Raw genomic sequence first — 18,072 nt, 5'->3', positions numbered from 1 at the left:
GATCAACACCGACTACACTTTCAAGGCCGCAGCGACCGCTCCGTGACGTCACGAGGTGGAGGCAGCTGGGCGCAGCACCGACTCGAATTGAAGGCTCAAGCGCTCCCGCTTGTCACGTTGATGCGCGTTACTGTCTGGAGGCGGTCGTGACAGGCGGGACAGTGAGAAGCAAGTGGTAAGGAAAGGGGCGACCACGAATTAGGCTTTCGCAGATTCATTTGTGCTCGCGCCATGCGGCGACCTCGAGTTCGCAAATTCGCGCGCGCTTTCTCTTCATGCGCACATGCCGGCGACGCGCACCCGCCTCCACCTCGCGACGCTATGGAGCAAAATCTGCGGCCTGAAAGTCTAGTCGGTGTTCAGCATGGTGTTCAGCCTACCCTCCCTCCCTTTCCCTCGCCTCACTTCGAGAAGCTCTTGCGGCGATAAGGGTGAGGACGTCCTTCATTGCTGGTGCCGCCGTCTGAACACGACCCTGCTAATACTGAATCTGCCCTGTAAAAAAGGTAATCATGCACACATGTAGTACGTGTGTGTGCGAGTGAGCCTGTGCGAGAGCTTGTGAGCATGTGCGACTGCAATAGGCTTACAATCTCAAAATCAGGCTGCGACCTGCTGGGAGGTATTGCTAGCCCGTACCATTACGTCTTGAGCATGTTCCAACTAATCTCTTCTCTTTTGTGGCAATGGAGATGTAACCACCACCACCTCCTAAGCAAGCAACGCTAGGCCATCTGTTGCCCGCCGGAGCGTTTGCTTCAGCCTCGTTTGGCGCTACTCGCATAGGTGGCGCTAGAGAATTGTGGCGGGGCGCGCGCATCGAGGCACACTAGTGGCCGTTAGCGGTCGCTTGCTTCAAGGGAAACGCGCCGTTGAATGCTTGTTCCTATAGATGGCGCAGCCGTTCTTATTTCCACCCCGTTTGCCTTCGCACCATCCCTCGCGTGCTTATTTAAAACGAGCGTCAAATATGGGCACACTTCGCACATCTCATTTACTGTGCATGAGCCTCAATCATTTTCGTTTCTTCGCTTTAAAGTTGGCACTATTCTTGTACGGGGTGTTTTAGTTTAGGCTTTCAACAACATTTATAAATAAGATTCTGTCAAAAATAGTCTTCGCAAACGTATGATAAGCAGTGGCGTACGCCAGAAAACGGGGGAGCAGTTAATTTGTGCAATTCTTTAGAAGGCCCGTATACAATTGTGTAGTATTACAGCTAGATGCCTTACTGCATTTAAAAGTTTTCTACTAGCAGTCAGTAAGAGTCACATAACTCTATATATTTTAAGAAATGTGACTTGCGCGCACATTAATACTAGACCAGGGTGAGCGAGCAGCGCACATTTCCACGCACATGAGCAGACGTCTGTTGGCGGCATACGTGTCACGTGACCTTTGCTCTGGCCACCGTGTTAGCGAGAGAAGACACATTTCAGTGTTTGCTTCCCCACCACCATTAATACATGTTGTAAAGCTCATTCATTCATTCATGAAGATTAGAACACCGGTGTGAACCGAAATCATCCGTCTTTCGCAGAGCAAACCGAGTAAGCTTCCTCGTATTCCTTCGTGTTCACGCCCTCTTGAACACCTTAAGGTAGCTATTCTTACCCAGATCAGACCTTTGGGTGCTGTATCTTATGACAAGCGGGAGCGAGAACACAGACTTGTACTGCACCTCCTGTACCTCAGCAGCATTTTCCTTTAAATCGCCGACTACTACACCAGTTTGTTGTTCATAAAGGGAAAAAGTCTTCGGCGTTGAGAAAATGCTCGAACGCTAAAGGAGAAGCGCTGCTCTATGGAGGCTAGTTACGCTACGCAGCGCTACGCAGTTACGAGACAATTTGGCGGCTACCTGAAACCAGCAGCACCATACTATTTCCTCCGAAACATACGTGCACACGACTGTTTGGCCAGTGCATTCTTTAATAGTTTTTCATCGGCCCTAGCAAACGTCTAATTGGTACCGCCAAGGCGCCCTTCAACTACGCCATTCAACTGGAAGTGTTAAAGTCAGTGGACAAAGCGCACCGACAGTGCAAGAGAGGGAGGAAGAAAAAAAAACTTTATTGAAACGCATCACAAAGCGTCGAGAATCTCCTGCACAAGTCACCCAGGACAGTTGGCCTGCCAGCTGGTTCCGAGGCAAGCCAGGCCCGTCACGTCAAGGTAGAGGGATGTGGATAATGAGGAAGTGAATGGCGATGGAGGAAGCCAAAGGCGAACGCACTATAGGTGAGCGCAGGTTCGGGGAAGTTAGGGCCTGCAGGGGAGGGAATACTTGGGGTTTGGCACAGCTATGGTGTGAACCATTTGAGGCGCCAGATACTGAGCAGTTGACCTATTTGTGCCCAAGGATACGGATAACTTACAAGCCTGCAGCGCTGTTTGGAAGTTCTTGAAGCCATCAGATTTTCTTTACTGACACTATTTGCTACGCTAGGCGCTAAATTAGAACCTCTGTGTCTGGTTGGGGGAAAGGGTGCGCAACGCAGACTCACTTTGTTCGGTGTGGCCCTGCTGTCTGTCCCTGGTGTCATGGTCGCCATGTGTGGCGCATATCTTAGATGCCAGTGCCTGCACGCAGGCAGTCAAACAGCAACCGACGCTATTAAGAAGACGGCGTGCTCTGAGTGATATATTCTTTTTATTGGCCCTCATGCAGTCACATATTTCAGGCAAAAAACAAACAAAAAGGCATACCTCGCTATTCCTGCTCACGCCACGTTCACATGGGACCTCGCCGCAAGCAAGACGCCGAAGAGTCATCGCGGGTGTACATTCATTTTCCTCTAGAAATAATCAACGCAATGGCTAGACAACAAATAGGGGCTGGGCTAGCTACAGCACACAGCGAAACAGGAGCAAATATTACTGCCCACTGTGCATACACTGTATGTCGTTGGGAAATAATTTGTTAGCGCTGGCATAGGGTTTCGCAGTCTCGCTGACCCAGAGCTGGTGAGCCGCTGACTGATCCGCTTTTATTGCACTTGTCAATGATAATTTTCGTCGCTGGTCCTTGCATCGTTCATGTCATCGTAAAACTCGCGAAATATTATTTCGCATCTCGACGGCAGGGCCTTAGCTAAAGTAGAATGGAAAGCAGCCATGCCTCTCATAGCGCTGGGCGTTAATTGAAAGATAAGTTTTACTAGGACGACGTATGGTGTGGCATTTACCTCCACCTAATTAAAGGAAAAGGCACGGCCTTCGGCCGAACCCAGTCAGCCACAATCCCATCCTGCCATATAATTCACTCCTTCGTTCAAAACGCCAACGATGGCAGAAACGAGATTCGCTCATTTTATCAAAACGCAACAGCGCTGGCGCGAGAACAAATGCTTACAGAAACATGAACAGTTTGAAATTAAGAAGTAAAAAAGGCAGGAAAACTGATATAAGACAGACAATGTCAGGCTAGCCCACGTTTTAGGAATTGTCTACTAGCACAACGAATGCCATGTTCGTCGAGCTGGGGCGAAATAATATTTATCCCTAGACAAAAGCAAGGTCCTCACTGCTGTGAGTCCCCTTGCAAACGGCCTTTACATTGTTACAGGTGTATCTAGCCGCAGTAAACAAAGGTGTTTGGGAGCAGACATAGCTGATCGCTAAACGTAAAGCGCATGCGCGACTACACCACGGCACCCATCAATTCTGCCATTCTGTATTTTCATTCCATACAAAACCACATTTCTCACTCAACTACGTCGCAACGACTGCGCCACAACGAACAACAGTTCCGCTGGACTCTGCAGCGAGAGCAGTGCAGCAGGTGTGAACGTGGATCGCAAGTGGCTGCGGCGAACCGCAGTCGCTGCCACGTGCCCGGGAGCAGCGCGGTACGCCGATTTCACAACCCCCGTGAAGCTGATCTGCGACTACAGCGCATGTACACAAGTCGATTAGGGCACCCGACAATACAAGATGCTGCCACTGCACACAGGGAAGTGAAAGGAACGATGTTTGGAGGAGGCAAACGGGTGTTCTCACAGATGATGAAACAAGAACGGGGCACACTTTCTGTCGGAGGGCCCGCAATATGGCGAGCTAAAATTTGCGAGTGTCTGCACGCATCCTGTTTTTCCCTTCTGTGCCGCAAAAAAAAAATGTGCACGTCACAGGAACCGCGAAATATTTTGGTGAATCGTTAATGCGCCCTCAAATCAGATTTAACGCGCGTCCCGCGCGGGCTACTCCTTGAGCCGAAATTTTGCGAGCTGGAGCAGAATGACGCTGTTCAGAGGGCACACTTATAATCATTGGCTACACCAGAATATAGGCCACATGTGCAGCTTTGCGGCTGCTATAATCAAAAGAGGCCTCTCGGCGGTAACTTCCTCAGTCAGGAAACTTGGCATTTTGGGAGCTTTCCATGACGCATCATATTTTTGCAAATGAGAAATATTTGCTGCGTGCACCTCACCGTCACAACCGAGTCTTTTATATTCATAGATTAAAGGGCGCCAATAACAGGAAGTCACGTGAAGAGGCCACGACTAATCTTCGCTACGTTGGTCCTGACACAGATATTCACAGTTGTGTATTCAGAGTTGGCCCATGCATACACTATGCACGCAGCACCCATTGCAGCAAACGCTGTATTAGTCCTCTTGAAATGAAGTCGCCTTTAGATGCAAGCAACCATTCTAGCTCATGAGAAATACTGAGAAATATGTAGCAAAGAATGAAAGCGTCTGCTTTCAGTATCCTTTTTGACTGAGACTAACTAATCGTCTCAGTTGCTAGGGGACCATTCCTCCTTTTTATGTATTTCTTGTTACCACACTCTTCATTGCGGCAAAACTGATAATTTTTTCTTGTGATTTTCTTAGGATTCGTCTTTTAAAAACTAACGCTTTCCTTTTCATAGCGTATCGTCAGCCATGAGGCAAACAATAAAATCATGAAGACGGTTTCACTTTGTTTCGCTCGTTGTCTAAGGACTACCATTGTTGCAGCCACTCCGACAAAAGTGCCTTTATTAGGGTCACGTGAGCGGAGGTACAAGCACACAATCACACAAGCACGCGACCCGCTAAATGTAAAGCGAATGAATCAAGCACATCGTCCAGACGTCCTCCATTCAGATAAGCATATTGCCCATAGCGTTGCCATAACAGTAGAAGGTCCATTTTAAAATTTGAATGAAGGGGCTACACACAGCCTAGAAATATACGTTCTCATTGACATTTTCTCAGAGGTTTTGTATGAAATAGAAGTGGTGAATCGTTATGTTGGCAAAGTAGAGACATAATGGTATTTTTTTTTAACCTTTGGTATCTACGATGTGCTTCTTTAGGCACTGAAGACTGTCACAATTCGACATTTACAGTGAGGCGGACATCCATACTGGAATACGCCTTAGGTGTTTAGCGCGAGGCAGTGGTTGTCGATGAAATAAAAGACGCTGCTGCTACCACTACGCGCCCTGCCCTAAGAGGGCCTCAGCGAGGTGTCGTCTACACTGTCCTCATGTGGATTAGACGCTAACTACGTGAAGGATATAAAACAAACAAAAGTACAGGTGACCAAATTTGCCGTAAAATTCTTGAAAGCTATCGATGAGAACTGCCTAGCGGAAAGACAAACAGAACCGACAGCGGAACCGAGCGCGAGTGAGAAATTAGATTCCGTATAGTCGGAGACGATGTTTTATGGAGCGCAGAAGTGAACACACAAAAAAAGAAGTCCGAAATTAGACAGCAACAACAAGACCAAAGCAATATACGTGAAATAGTGAGAAAGTTACCACACTTTGCAAGGCAACCTCACACACAGCGAGGAATGCAGAGCTGTGTAGAGCGCTACAGTACAGCTTCAGCTGAGAACACAGCGACGCTAAGCTGGTGCGTCTTCGATCACTCAAAGCATGACAAGCCATCAAAATGCTTCATCTAAAGCGTCACATGCGCGCAGCTACAACCAGGCTCTTATCAACTCGTGAAAAATACTCCTCGCACTATTTCGTCTTAACTCTACAGGCATTTCGTTCAGTACAGTATATGTATATATTTATATATGTATGTATATATATAATATATCTTTACTTCACAAAGTGATGAAACACCTCAACAGTGGTAACACAAGTGCACTGTGTGTGTACAGCAACATGGGTGAAAATAAGCCTCGCTTCCAGTAATGCCCCTCAATGTTCGAGATCTCGTCACCTCCTGGAACACTATAAGAAACAAAAGAAAACAAAAGACATGGACCTGCGTTAGCTGTCACTCGTCACGGGATGACATTAATGCCTTAGTGATAATCGATCAATAGCAATGTTGCTCGCTGACCACGTGCATTGTACCGTGATGAGACAGTGAAGACAGTGCCGCAGTAGAAACCAGGCCTAATTCACTGCTTGCGTCAACGTGCGCTGTCGATGCGAATTTCGAGCCGACAGCGTTCCTTCCTCAGAAAAAAGTGCGAGACGTTTGTGAGAGCTCCAACAGCTCCCCGTCGATAACAGCCGATACGCCCCGCCTGCTGACGGCCGCCGCAGTAGTGCAGCCGAGCTTGATTAGTCGATTCCTGGACCCCCTGGGATATCTTTCGGCACTACCGCACACTATGATGACTGCAGCTGCAATCGCTGGCAGTTCTGCCGCTCGTCGACGGGTGACGGTGTGAAAGCGAGCGCCACCTTCCGGGTGCAAAACAACACAGCGCAAACGGGTGATGCAATTGTTTCGCTTATCTATGCAGACACACAGCACACACGGAAACAGACTCGGGCTCTCAAGTCGAAAGCGCGGAGCATGTTTCATGTGCTTGTATACATATTTGGTATCTGGCATACGCACACTGTAAAGTACGCCTCTTAAATCACACGATGTACACTCGGAGAGAGGGAGAGAGAAAGAGACAGAGATAAAGGCCAGCGGCAATCACGTCTATGTACAGATTGTTCGGAGGGAGAATGTGGCGCCAAGACGGCGCGATTACCTCGTCATCACTCGCTGCTTTGACGCACTCGTGACACTGAGCGCCTCTTGTGGTAGGGCGGTACATTGTGCGCTAAGATTAAAGCGCGCACTGGGCTGAGTTTCTGCCTATACTTTTACAACTTTGCGGCAGCGCTTAAGGGAGAAACAGAGAACACTGCGGCGCGATAGCAATAACAACTCGCCCTCGTCACAGACGCCCCGTGTCAATGTCGTCGCGTTGCGACTCATTATGGGAGATCGCTGGCGCGCGAGGCTTTTCGATTGAAGTCGCACGCGTTTCACTAACAATAAAATTAAGCGGCGGTGGGCGCGGTATTGGATTTGTTTCGCTTTCGACGGCACCAGCTAACTGTTGCACGTGCTTTAGCGCACTACACCACACGTATCGGGGAGGTTTCGTTCCTTGCGGGGCAGCGAAGCTGAACGCGCTCTGATCTGGCGGTGTGAAGAGCACTCGATTGGAAATACTACACTTCTGTGGAACGATCACCACACTCTTGGATCATCCACAGCGTTTCTGAAGTCGCAGGTTTTATGAAGATGATCTTGACAAAGCCGCACATATGTTCCACGCAAAGACCGGGCCTACGATAGTTTCGAATGAGGTCATGGCTGACAGCCTTTGCTTATTTTTCTCACAGAGTGCGACAATCTCGGCCATGAGGAAGCCACTGCGTCACCCTAAGCGCTATCGGATTAGACGCGATGTGATGAAGGAGGGCATGTGCTTTCAGTAACTCTGGAAACTTTCGAGTCGGCTTTTCACCGGGATCGTGAGTAGATCATGCGATTTGACAGTGTCAGGCTAACATTGAACAACACCGCTCCCTCAACCAATCCCGGGGCGATGTCAAGAATTTGTTGTACGGTGAGTTCCAAGCGAAGCGATCGCAGGATGCGTGCAGACAGGGAGCCACAGCGAAGATTCGGCGGGTCGTTGGAACGCCAACGATGCCTTCGGCTATTTGCTGTGCCTTCCTCGTGTTCATGCTAGCGATGGCCGAAGCTTACCGCCAAGTTCCAGAAGCACGTGCGTTTTCGTGGAAGAGGACATAATGAACATGACTGCCGCTTAATTTTGTTTCTCCGAGGCCAATTTGGGCTGAAATTTCATATCTGTGGCACCCGTTCGAAACATGGCCACTATAGTGAATGCAGTCGTGATCCAGTGCCGGTACAACAGAGAGCTGGTGCCTTCAACGAAATCCTCACGCAACGTACATGGCGCTCCCCTTCAAACTGCTCCAAGGCCATGGTGTGTATATGATGTAACAGCATATTACAGGGCCGTTACCAAACACGAACACTCATATGTGTTAGTTGCCGTGTTGTCAGGCGCGTAATCGATACAATCGAAGACGTAGCTGGCATCACTGTAACTTACAAGCACGGTTGCTTACTACAGCTCCTCTTAAATAGGTGAAGATTGTGCTCTATTCATAGGCAGGGTTCGCTGTTGATCCTAGCCTTATTTTACTGCTGCACACTTCACCCACCGCACGTACTGGTACCCGTCACAAGTAATAGCGTCTGAACGCAGGGCAGATGCGTCCATGCAGTGCGTACAGTCACACAAATAAAGACAAGATGAACGATTGCGCGTTACATCGTTCGGTCGGGCTCTGCTGAAATTTCGTGAGGGGGTTACGCTCAAGAATCCTCTTCACGAACGGAACACCTTTATACAATGCGCTTGTCGCTCGCATAAGCTAGAGGGATACGTGGCAGTGCCGACAAACCGTGATGAAACACCAGCAGGGTAGTGATATTAAAATGATGCTATCTTGATTCTACCACACTCGCAATTTTTTCGCCTTGCCTGGCTTACGCATTGACGCACCGGTAATACTAGCACGACGGATCATTCAGCGCGGAATATGGTAAGGGAAATTGAATCAGTGGAAAAGAAGTCCCTATTCTGAAATAGTATGAGCTTTTGCAGTTAAACTAGGTAGCCTCGTGTTCCAAACTCGTCTCTGTTCCAGTTTGAAGCAAGTTTCCAACCGAATCTTTCTGCTGGGGCCATAACGTGCCTCGACGCGCCAGCTTAAGACGTGAAAAATATTTGAACACGTCGCGGAGACTAAGCTGACAACATTGCTTTACCATGTGTCCGCTCACATGCCTGCGCAGTCGCCCTGGGCAAGCTGGCCTCGTCAGGTGACCGAGGCCCGGGGGATCGAGCGCTTAAGGTTGTGCAGAAACTAGATGTCAATTTTTCGCTTTTGAGTTCACAACCAGCGCTGCACTTTGTGATGGCAGTTTCCAGCCCAGAAACTGAAGCCGCTCGGTGAAAGATCCCATACATAGACAGCACCTCCATCACAAGATATTTGATGCCAGTGTGTTGCACAATGCCCTCTCGAGATGTAGACGTTAACTAAAAGCGGTGTAGTTCATTTTGCAAGTAACTATCGAACAATAGCTCATACTACACAAGTAGAAAGTCTCTAGCCCGGGGAATTTTAGCTTGTCGAATCGGAGAGTGAACAGCATTGGGCGTAGACTGCAGGCGATCAGATACTAAGCACACGAAGTGCGTAGGGACGCATGCAGTAAACGATATAAATTTAGCCCAGATGTCGTATTTATCCAATCCAATGAGAGGACTTGAGCTCTACGCCCTGAAGTCTGTCTGTTTTACGCCCATGCATTGCGAAATAGCCTTCAACAATTTTAGCGCTTAGGCCTTCGAGGCTAAAGTAGAAGAAACCGTTTTTGCTTGCAGTGCTAGAATTGCGCCTCGGGGCAGACGAGAGAGAGTCCGTACAATGAATCACAATAATTTAATCTCAAATGCTTCGTGTCTTGAGTCTAGAGAGGATCATAGTACGAAAGCGACAGCTACTCTGGTATGCGAAACGCGCGACGCCCTGAAGGACGCACCAAAGGAGTCAAGACTGAAACATCGTAGCGACATTAGCCCTAGAATTTGAACGAAGAAAGAGACTACCGAAATCGTAAGATGTTGGGTTTCTGATCAAGATGGCAGTGACATTTTTTTTAATCAAGAAAACAACAGTGCACACGAATGTGACGCCGAGGCGTAGAGCAGTGAGAAGGAAAAAAGTATATTTTATCTTGGTAAGCCAAAGAAAGCCATTGTTCCATATAACATTCAGAACGAGGTTTTTTCGCTCCCGGTAACATCACGGCGAAAATGTTTTAAGCTTGATATAGCGGCTAAACAGGACGTACACTATTTCTTCCAGAATTTCCGATCGTAAATATTTTAATGGAAAGACCACACATTATATCGTATAATAGTCACGCACCGCCCGGGCGAATGAAGCCTCGCTCTTCGCAGACGAGTTGACCCATGATCGGATCACAACAGGCACTACCAATCTCATTGCTCCTTTGCTCCCTGAGACAGAAAATAGCATTAACATTGCGCAGGAAAATTTCGTCGTTCGTTGCATTAAAAGACGTAAAGTTCACGCAAGGGGTAATTTACATAATACGCGTTAAGGCTGACGGCACGTGCGCTTTGTGGCAGAAACGAAAAAAATTATAAAAAACGACAGATTTAAGAAATTGGATTTACTGATGCGGAGACATTCTTAGCCGTTTTTCTAAAAGCATCGTGATCATATTTCAAAGTTTGCCCGTTCTGCATGATCCTGCCCGACTAGACTGACTTAGGAAGCAGCATGCCCGCCATGAAAATAAATGCAGGGGAGGCTACCAGATTGGGACCTAACATTGAAGACTGGTAACTCGATTTTGTGTAACCTTGGCATGTCTTTTAGGCGGATTCCTTCGTTAAAAAGTGGTCGCAAAAGACAAAACCAACAACAACAAAAAAGCAATGTTGGGCAACGAGAATACAGAAGCGTGAAAAAACCGGGCTTCTCATGAAATAGCTCAAAATAACACCGGCAAATTGCTCGCGCCCCTAATGGTGCTCTCAGAGTGGTATACACGGTTTCTGCATACTAAAATGGCCGCATGCATATCGAATTCGTTTAGAGCTCGCGCGAAGAGAAGGGAACAAACAAACAGAAAAAGAGGGCATAATGGGACTTCGTGGCTCTGAACCGTGGAATCCGCGGAAGGGAAGAAGGGTTTTGCGACCAAAGACCCTGGGCGAGCCAGCCAATTCATAATTGAAAGCCATTAAGTAAGAGCGGGACGCCTATACCGTCTCCCATTTTTCAACGGTTCGTGCCACTACTTCGGCCTAAATTTATGTGTCCTGAAAGAAGGAGATTTGGGGGGGGGGGGGGGGGGCAATGACCGCCTCAGGGCCAGACAGTGTTTCATAAGCACCGCACGGCGTACAGCGCTAATCGGGATTCCTGCGCAGGGCATCTTTAAAAACTTGGATTTCGTGTGACGCACCTACGCGAAGTGCATGTGCGGATATGACACGTTTAATGCAACAGAGGTGGCGTTAAAGATTTAATGCAGCGTGGGCTTTTCTTTTTTCTCGTGAGGAAAAAAAAAGATTGCGACAAGAAAAAAGAAAGGTTAAAAAGGGAAACAGAGCACAACTAGTACTGGCGTAAGTAGCGGAGGTTAGCGAAAAGCGAAAAGGCTGCGCCAGTGGCCTGCTATTCTATATATATATATTTTTTTTTGTTTCCCGCCTAGTTCTCCCCACAGCCACTTCCCCCTTTCCCCTTTCGTAATGACCTCAGAAATTCCCTTGGTGATCGCGATCAGAGTAATCAGTTTCAGCGCCTAGCCAACCTCTCTTGGCCAAAATGCGATGCAGATGCGGTGCCTTTGGCGACGCACTTTTCGAGCCAACACAGTTTGCTAACTGGCAGCCTATTTGTTATTTCCTTGCTACCCCGCTCATATTGTGTTCAGGTCAGACATTGATATCCATGTGTTTGTCCAATTTTGCTTTTGCTGACAGAGCCACCTCCGAGCAAAATGCAACCATTTCTTTTTTTTTTACTAGATCCCGTTGACGGCTCTGACGGCTAGTTCTCTTTAGACAGACCCAAGTTTGTTTCGATTCTAGCAACGCATATCTTGAGCAAGAACGCCGAATACTAAATCATAACAGAAGCACCGAGGCCTGCCTGAAAAAAAAAACAAAAAAAAAACGATAGCGCCAAGCGCGAGCACTGGAACGCCGACTGCGAAAGCGCGAGAAATGCAACAATTGCTCGAATTAAGCTTTTCGGCGCGATCGAACAGGTTTCGACAAAAGGTTGCGAGGCGCGACGAGAATATGTAGTGATGTCTTAGCATTTCACGCGCTGCTGTTATTAGACAAAGTAACACATTGAACAGAAATAAAAAGGAAGCGCGAACAAAAGCTAGCAGAGCACAGCGTATTGTATACGCGATCTGTTATGAGAGAGAGAAAGAAAAGAAGGAATATTTGGCCTCCTTTGACTTTCAGCATCCTGTGTATGCGCCGGAAATGAATACACGGCGAAGAAAGATCATAAAGATGGTTGGAATTAGAACAGAAAATAGAAAAATAGAGCATAAATACACAGGTCCGGGCTAGCTAGCAGGAACAGGATGGAGAGCACGAGGAACAAACACTGGCGGCCTCCTCCGCTGTGCGAATGTTTACCGAGCCCTGCCGCCGCCTTTCCCGCATCGTCTCGTCGAGGTGGGTCCGCTAATCGAATTTATAGCGACTGGCTTTTTATTACGCCGACCAAGCCGGGTGCGCGGATCTCACAAGGCGCTCCTTGTTTTACCAAAGTCCGATTCGATGAGGAGACGCCGGGCATGAGGCAAGTGTATCTGTGGCTGGCCCGCCTTCGTGCTCTTGCGTTCATTTCGCGCAGGATATCGGAAACGCACGTCCATACTGAGGACCCACCTCGACTCCGCCCCGCCATAACCGCAGAAGGAAACCGCCGAAAATAACAACAGGAAAATTATAAACCATGGCAAAGACTAAACCGCAAGCGGAGAAAAGTATCCCGGCCTGCTTTTCGCTTTTTTACGCCCTCGCACTAAAACCGCGTTGCGCCGCCTCGTGGACAGCCGAGAACCAATCAACCCCGGGCTCTTAACATTTTGTTTAGTTGAGCAGAGCTAGCCGCTTGTTGTTATGTAGACAGCACCGCACGCTCACTTGGCGGTTCCCTTCCGGGTGTTTGAATTTTTTCCCCACTTGCGTGAACGGTGCGGTGTTACTTTTTACTCCCTCCCACTAGGCGGTGGTTCGTTCCATCGAACCTAAAAGCAGGGTAGCTCGGAAATAAAACCTATCACGCTGAAAATTAAAATGGAAGCGGGGTTTGCCCAAGGAACACCGCGCAGCGCGCAGTCGACGCGCTTGTATCCCGCGGCGGTGGCTATATCAATTTCATTCCAGTCGTGTTTGCTCTGTTGATGCGCGTTTGCGCTTTCAAAAATTGAATAGGGGCCTGGGGCCGATAAACTGCCGGGCGTATTTTCTTGTCTGTGTTTGTGTGCGCACGTCCGAGTGAATGTGCTTGTTTCCGCTGGATACATTTTACTTTCCCTTGAGAAATATTAGAACGTTGCCGACACTGATTCTTGACCTGCTTGCTGAAAAACTCCAATTTCAGCGTGTCCACATATCGCGCGGTGGCAAATCTTTTTCGTGTTTTCCAACCAGAACGCTTTTATCTAAAAAGTTGATAGCTCGGGTTTCGTGCTTCTAAGGAGACTGTCGTCATGCGGATAGGAAGACCACGCCTTTCAGATGCGTTTCTTTTTTCGATTAGAAGTACAACATGTGGACTTCTCGCACAGAAAAAAAGCTGGTATTTTAGGGATTTTTCGCCATCCTTGCCGTTTCAGCTGCAGAGCTTCAAATGCGCCTCATCTTACGCGCAACGAATACCCTTTTAACGCAGCATCGGTGTCTCTCCCGATACAGATGCGAATAGGTTGTGCCGCGAGATTGTGCGGCCTATTCCAAAGCGTAGTTTCTATGCTACTGCTTAACTTTTCATCGCGTTTGTAATAACCAAAACGACAATTTGACTACCGATTCGCATTGTCCGAAGTGGGCCTGTTCCTCCGCCCTTCCTTCGCCTTTCAAATACGGCTGCTCGGCCGGTACTGAACTTCGACTGGCTAATGCACGGGAGGGGGAAGATTTTAAGCCCACTGCTCTTACTTTTTTTTTCAGATTTGCTCATTCTTGCTCTTCTAAGAAGGGGATGTTTAAGTTGTACTAGTCTGCATGGTAGTTTGGGCCAGCGTCATGTTAGACGTCGGCACGTAGTGATAAAGCGCGCTCAATTTCAAAATAAGCTGTTTAAAACAAAAGAGAACAAAAGAGACAGAACGATATCCATCACTCGTAAGTTGTTTTGTTCAAGAATAGCAGAGACAGAAAACTTGTTATGACTGTGCTGTTGTTGGAAATCATATCTTTTTCTTACTAACTGATATTGGTTCCGCAACAAACGTGCAAGCTGTCCACGAACAGGGCTACTAGACAGTTTTCAGCTACTAAACGGGATTTGCAATTACAATACAGGTTTGCATTCGCCTGACTGCTGACTGCACTTAATGAAACGTAATCTGCTTCAGAAAATGTGGGCATAGCTTTTTTTGTTATTGTTTTTTTGTCTTGCGCAGCTGACTTTCAATTAGGCGGAAACCTCCATAAGTTCTTCCTTTCTCGATCTGGGTTGCGCAGGCGCCATTCGATGGCTAGCTTTTTCTCCATCCCTAGTATGTACCTCTGCTAGGTTTTGTTATTTCGTGGTTTGCTTGAATTCTGGCAGCGCCAGCAGAATTCGGCGCACCCATTTAAACGCTCATGCTTTCAGTCGCGGTAAAACGCGATTTTGTCGCCAGCTTCCCAATTCGCGGTGAAAGGAAGTGTCTTGCTTTCCGCGGTTTCAGAAACACGAGGATTACGAGTAACACTTTTGTCGGCTGATACAAAGCAGTGTGTAGAAATATGTCGACGATCACTGCAAACCGCATATTTAGTGCGTCGCCGAAGCCTTAGAACAAAACGGAGACACGTGGGAAATTGGTTGTCGCGCGTTTCAGTGCCAACAATTCCCTGAACCACTTCCCGCAGTATCATAGTACCTACAAGAGAAAAGAAACTGCACTTCGAACCTGAAATCACCCTCTGAAGGTGGCTGCTATTCGGAATTCAAAAAACACTAAGAACCAGATAAGTGGCTAGCTGAAAAATTTTATATGTGGCACGGTGGAGATCCGCAGTGCGCAGAATCAAGCGCGCCTCGAACACTCATCTCCCCAGCACTGCGCGCGCAATAAAAATTCCGGGCGCCGTCATAATGCGTTCCAAGCACATCCTGCCTGCCCAACACAGCCGCGAACAAACCGGCGTGGTGCGCACACTGCGTCGCTAGAGCGGCCTGGATCTTTCAGTCTAGGCGTGTCAGCCTTTCGGGAACACGTCAGACGCAGTTCATGCGCGCCTACTCATCGTGGACGATGGACGGACTCCCCTCATCGCATTACGCTGCTCTAAAACAACTGGCTATCCTTCAACAGGCAAGGCGAAATCCTGGAAACGCCACAAGAAAGGATCAAACTTTCACACCACTCAGGCAGTCTATAGAGAACTGTGAATATTAACGGCGGAGCAAACGTTATTTCACTCGTGCGCCGCTCGGCGGCATCCAATTCGACCTCTTCGTACGCGTGCGTGCTCGTGGCAAAGCTCACAGCCGATCCTAGCTACCTCTACATCGACCGTGACGAGGTGCCCGAACGGCGCAACGAGCTGAAAGCCGGACACAGTGCGCCACCTCGGAGCAGGGAAAACATCAAAAACCCGCATGTCTCGAGGACTGAACAGGTTTGGGTGGTGGCCGTTCCTTTTCTTCAAGAGCGCGTTGTACATTGTCACGCAGCGCGTTACGAGGCCTCAGTTGTCCTCCAATTACAGTTCCTAAGACATAGTCGGCGCATTGCGCCAGAAAGCGAACGCGTGCGGCAACGTGACTTGGAGATAACGGTCGGCACATTATGCGTGTCTCAGCCCGCAGCGATTCGAGCGCAGGCCTCATGATGGTCGCTCTCCATGCGAAAACAGAGAGAAGGGGGATGCGGAGAAAGACGCGCATCCTTTCCTTCTGCGGGGACAGAAGTAGGCAGGGGACGCCGGAAGCGACCTCGTCGCTTCCGTCGGGGCGTCCGGCGCCTCCTCAGTCGTCATCGTTGTCTCTGGCGAGGAGGCCGCGCATAAGTTCCAGCGGCAGCGGGAACACAATGGTGGAGTTCTTCTCCGCCGCGATGGAGGTGAGCGTTTGTAGGTAGCGCAGTTGCAGCGCCGACGGGGATTCGGCGATCACTTCGGCCGCCTCCTTGAGGGAGCGCGACGCGCGCTGCTCTCCTTCGGCGGCGATCACCTGCGTGGCGAGAGGGCGGCAGTCAGGCTCACAGCTCGGCAGAAAGATGACAGCACTCATCGAACCGAAGAGTTCATAACACATGGAAGAAGGAAAGAATGTTCTAACATTTTCTTGAGAGAAAAGCTCCCTATATTAGCGTGAGACAGTGAAAAAGAATTTCCACACTGTGAATTCGCGGTCTGTAAGAGGTGTGGTCTCGTGCCCAGCTACATAGAACCTACATTCGCTTCGCTATAAGATACATTCGAAGAAGCCAGCGGAAGCGTATCAGAAGTCGACAGAGAAGTGACCTCCTTGCAGGAGCAACGACACAGTTTTTTTTGTGTGTGGATTCTGAGGTTGCGATAACAACGGAGACCCATGTTTCACTGAGGGATGCGTTCACCGGAATGGTTGCTCGCCTCGTACGACACACATAAGTTCATGGCGTTCCTGAACCGTTGGCAAAAATGTAGAGCAGTTCTGGTTTCCCGTTAATAAGCCATTTTGCTGGCGCATGCGCACTACCACAGAAAGAAGCTGGTGAGACCAACTGCACCGTCTTTGTGATAATTGGATCACAAGGCCGGTGCAAGGATTAAAGGATGCTTTGTTTCAAGGATACAAAGCATTCCATGTACAGTCATGAACAAAAGTTTACTGAATGCGGGGTCACGGAAAAGAATTCATTTCTGGGTGGTCAGGCCAAGCACCTGAAAAGGCATAAAATCATAATGGAATTTGCATGCTCCATCGGCTGCAAAGAACAATACCCGAGTGGGTATCAGGGAACGTCGAAATAAAATGTTTTCTGTAAACCTGCATGCCGAAAAATTTTGTCCATTACTGTACAATTTTAAGGTTATGGGCATCGGCACTCAACTGCTCTTTTTTCGTGTCGAACAATTCCACGCTCGAAGTATTTTCCAAAGCTAAACTTCTGGACTACTTGTCGCCGTGTCAATGACCCGGTACTTTCTCAAGCCATTGAAACTTGCAGTCACCCCTCAACATTAATGGCGACTGCTTGCGCGCTCCAACCTGATTGGGTGACGAGCTAGACCACACAGGTCCAACTCACGTCCCACCCAGAGAGAATTTAATCATGCGTCACAGTTTCTTGGGACGCCAAGAAGGAAAAATAGTGCGCGCGTTGCTCCACCAACATGTCACGTAACGGTGGAAGCTGTCGGCTGAGCGTAAGAAAACTCAATCCTGCACGCGTGCAGGGTGTTGTGATGCATTTTGAATCGCATAAGCGGCTACTACGGGCTGTTTCGGCCTTTATAAGTTAATGATCATGTGACATTTCTCGCAGCTCGCTCTGGGCACAACATAAGGTTATTTTTTGTTCAGAAAACTCATTTCAAAACATTACAAAGGTAAAAAGAAAGAACAGGTAACCAACACCATTACGAGGCATCGCGACTCTGAAGGTAGAACTTTGCGTACGCAGCGATTGCGTCACAAGCATTACCAGACAAAAACCTTCGCGCGAGCTTTGAGTGCCCGAAGTAGCAACAGCGCGCAGTAATGCGTTCACCAAAGGCTTTAATTGTTGGAAAAAGTGCGTGGCAGTTTTTACCGAGCAAGCGCTGAGTGTTTGTGAGATAGGGAGCCCAGATTTGCCCGTAAAGATAACTGTAATTGAGGTGGCAGTGAACTTAACCTTACAGTCCGATTTGCGCGAAGCCGAAACATTGAGCGACTGTGTAGTTGGGCGTGCTTGATGAGTACAGAGAGGACAAAATTTAAGGAAATTTTCGGCTAAATGGAACCAGTCTGTGCAGCCCTAAAGACATGTGCAGCTACCCTTGGTGCATTTCTTGTCGCAC

The 18,072-nt window shown here is 48.4% G+C and overlaps 1 protein-coding gene across 2 annotated transcripts in view; it reads right to left on the bottom strand.

The window, feature by feature from the left end:
• Nucleotides 1–2,634: 2,634 nt before the first annotated feature.
• The window catches only part of LOC149354669 (mechanosensory protein 2-like), a 381,157-nt gene continuing 365,719 nt past the window's right edge, over nt 2,635–18,072 (bottom strand). For both annotated transcript variants that reach the window (XM_089583450.1, XM_089583451.1), the window contains one exon: nt 2,635–16,255. In XM_089583450.1, coding sequence (XP_089439576.1) covers nt 16,052–16,255 — 204 coding nt within the window. In that variant the 3' untranslated portion in view covers nt 2,635–16,051. The remainder of the gene's footprint in view (nt 16,256–18,072) is intronic.

The sequence above is a fragment of the Amblyomma mixtum genome, chromosome 3 (assembly GCF_055824585.1).
Source record: "Amblyomma mixtum isolate Tamu chromosome 3, ASM5582458v1, whole genome shotgun sequence".
In the NCBI taxonomy this organism is placed as follows: domain Eukaryota; kingdom Metazoa; phylum Arthropoda; class Arachnida; order Ixodida; family Ixodidae; genus Amblyomma; species Amblyomma mixtum.
The sequence above is the reverse complement of the archived record's forward strand: the minus strand, read 5'-3'. Positions and strand labels throughout refer to the sequence as shown.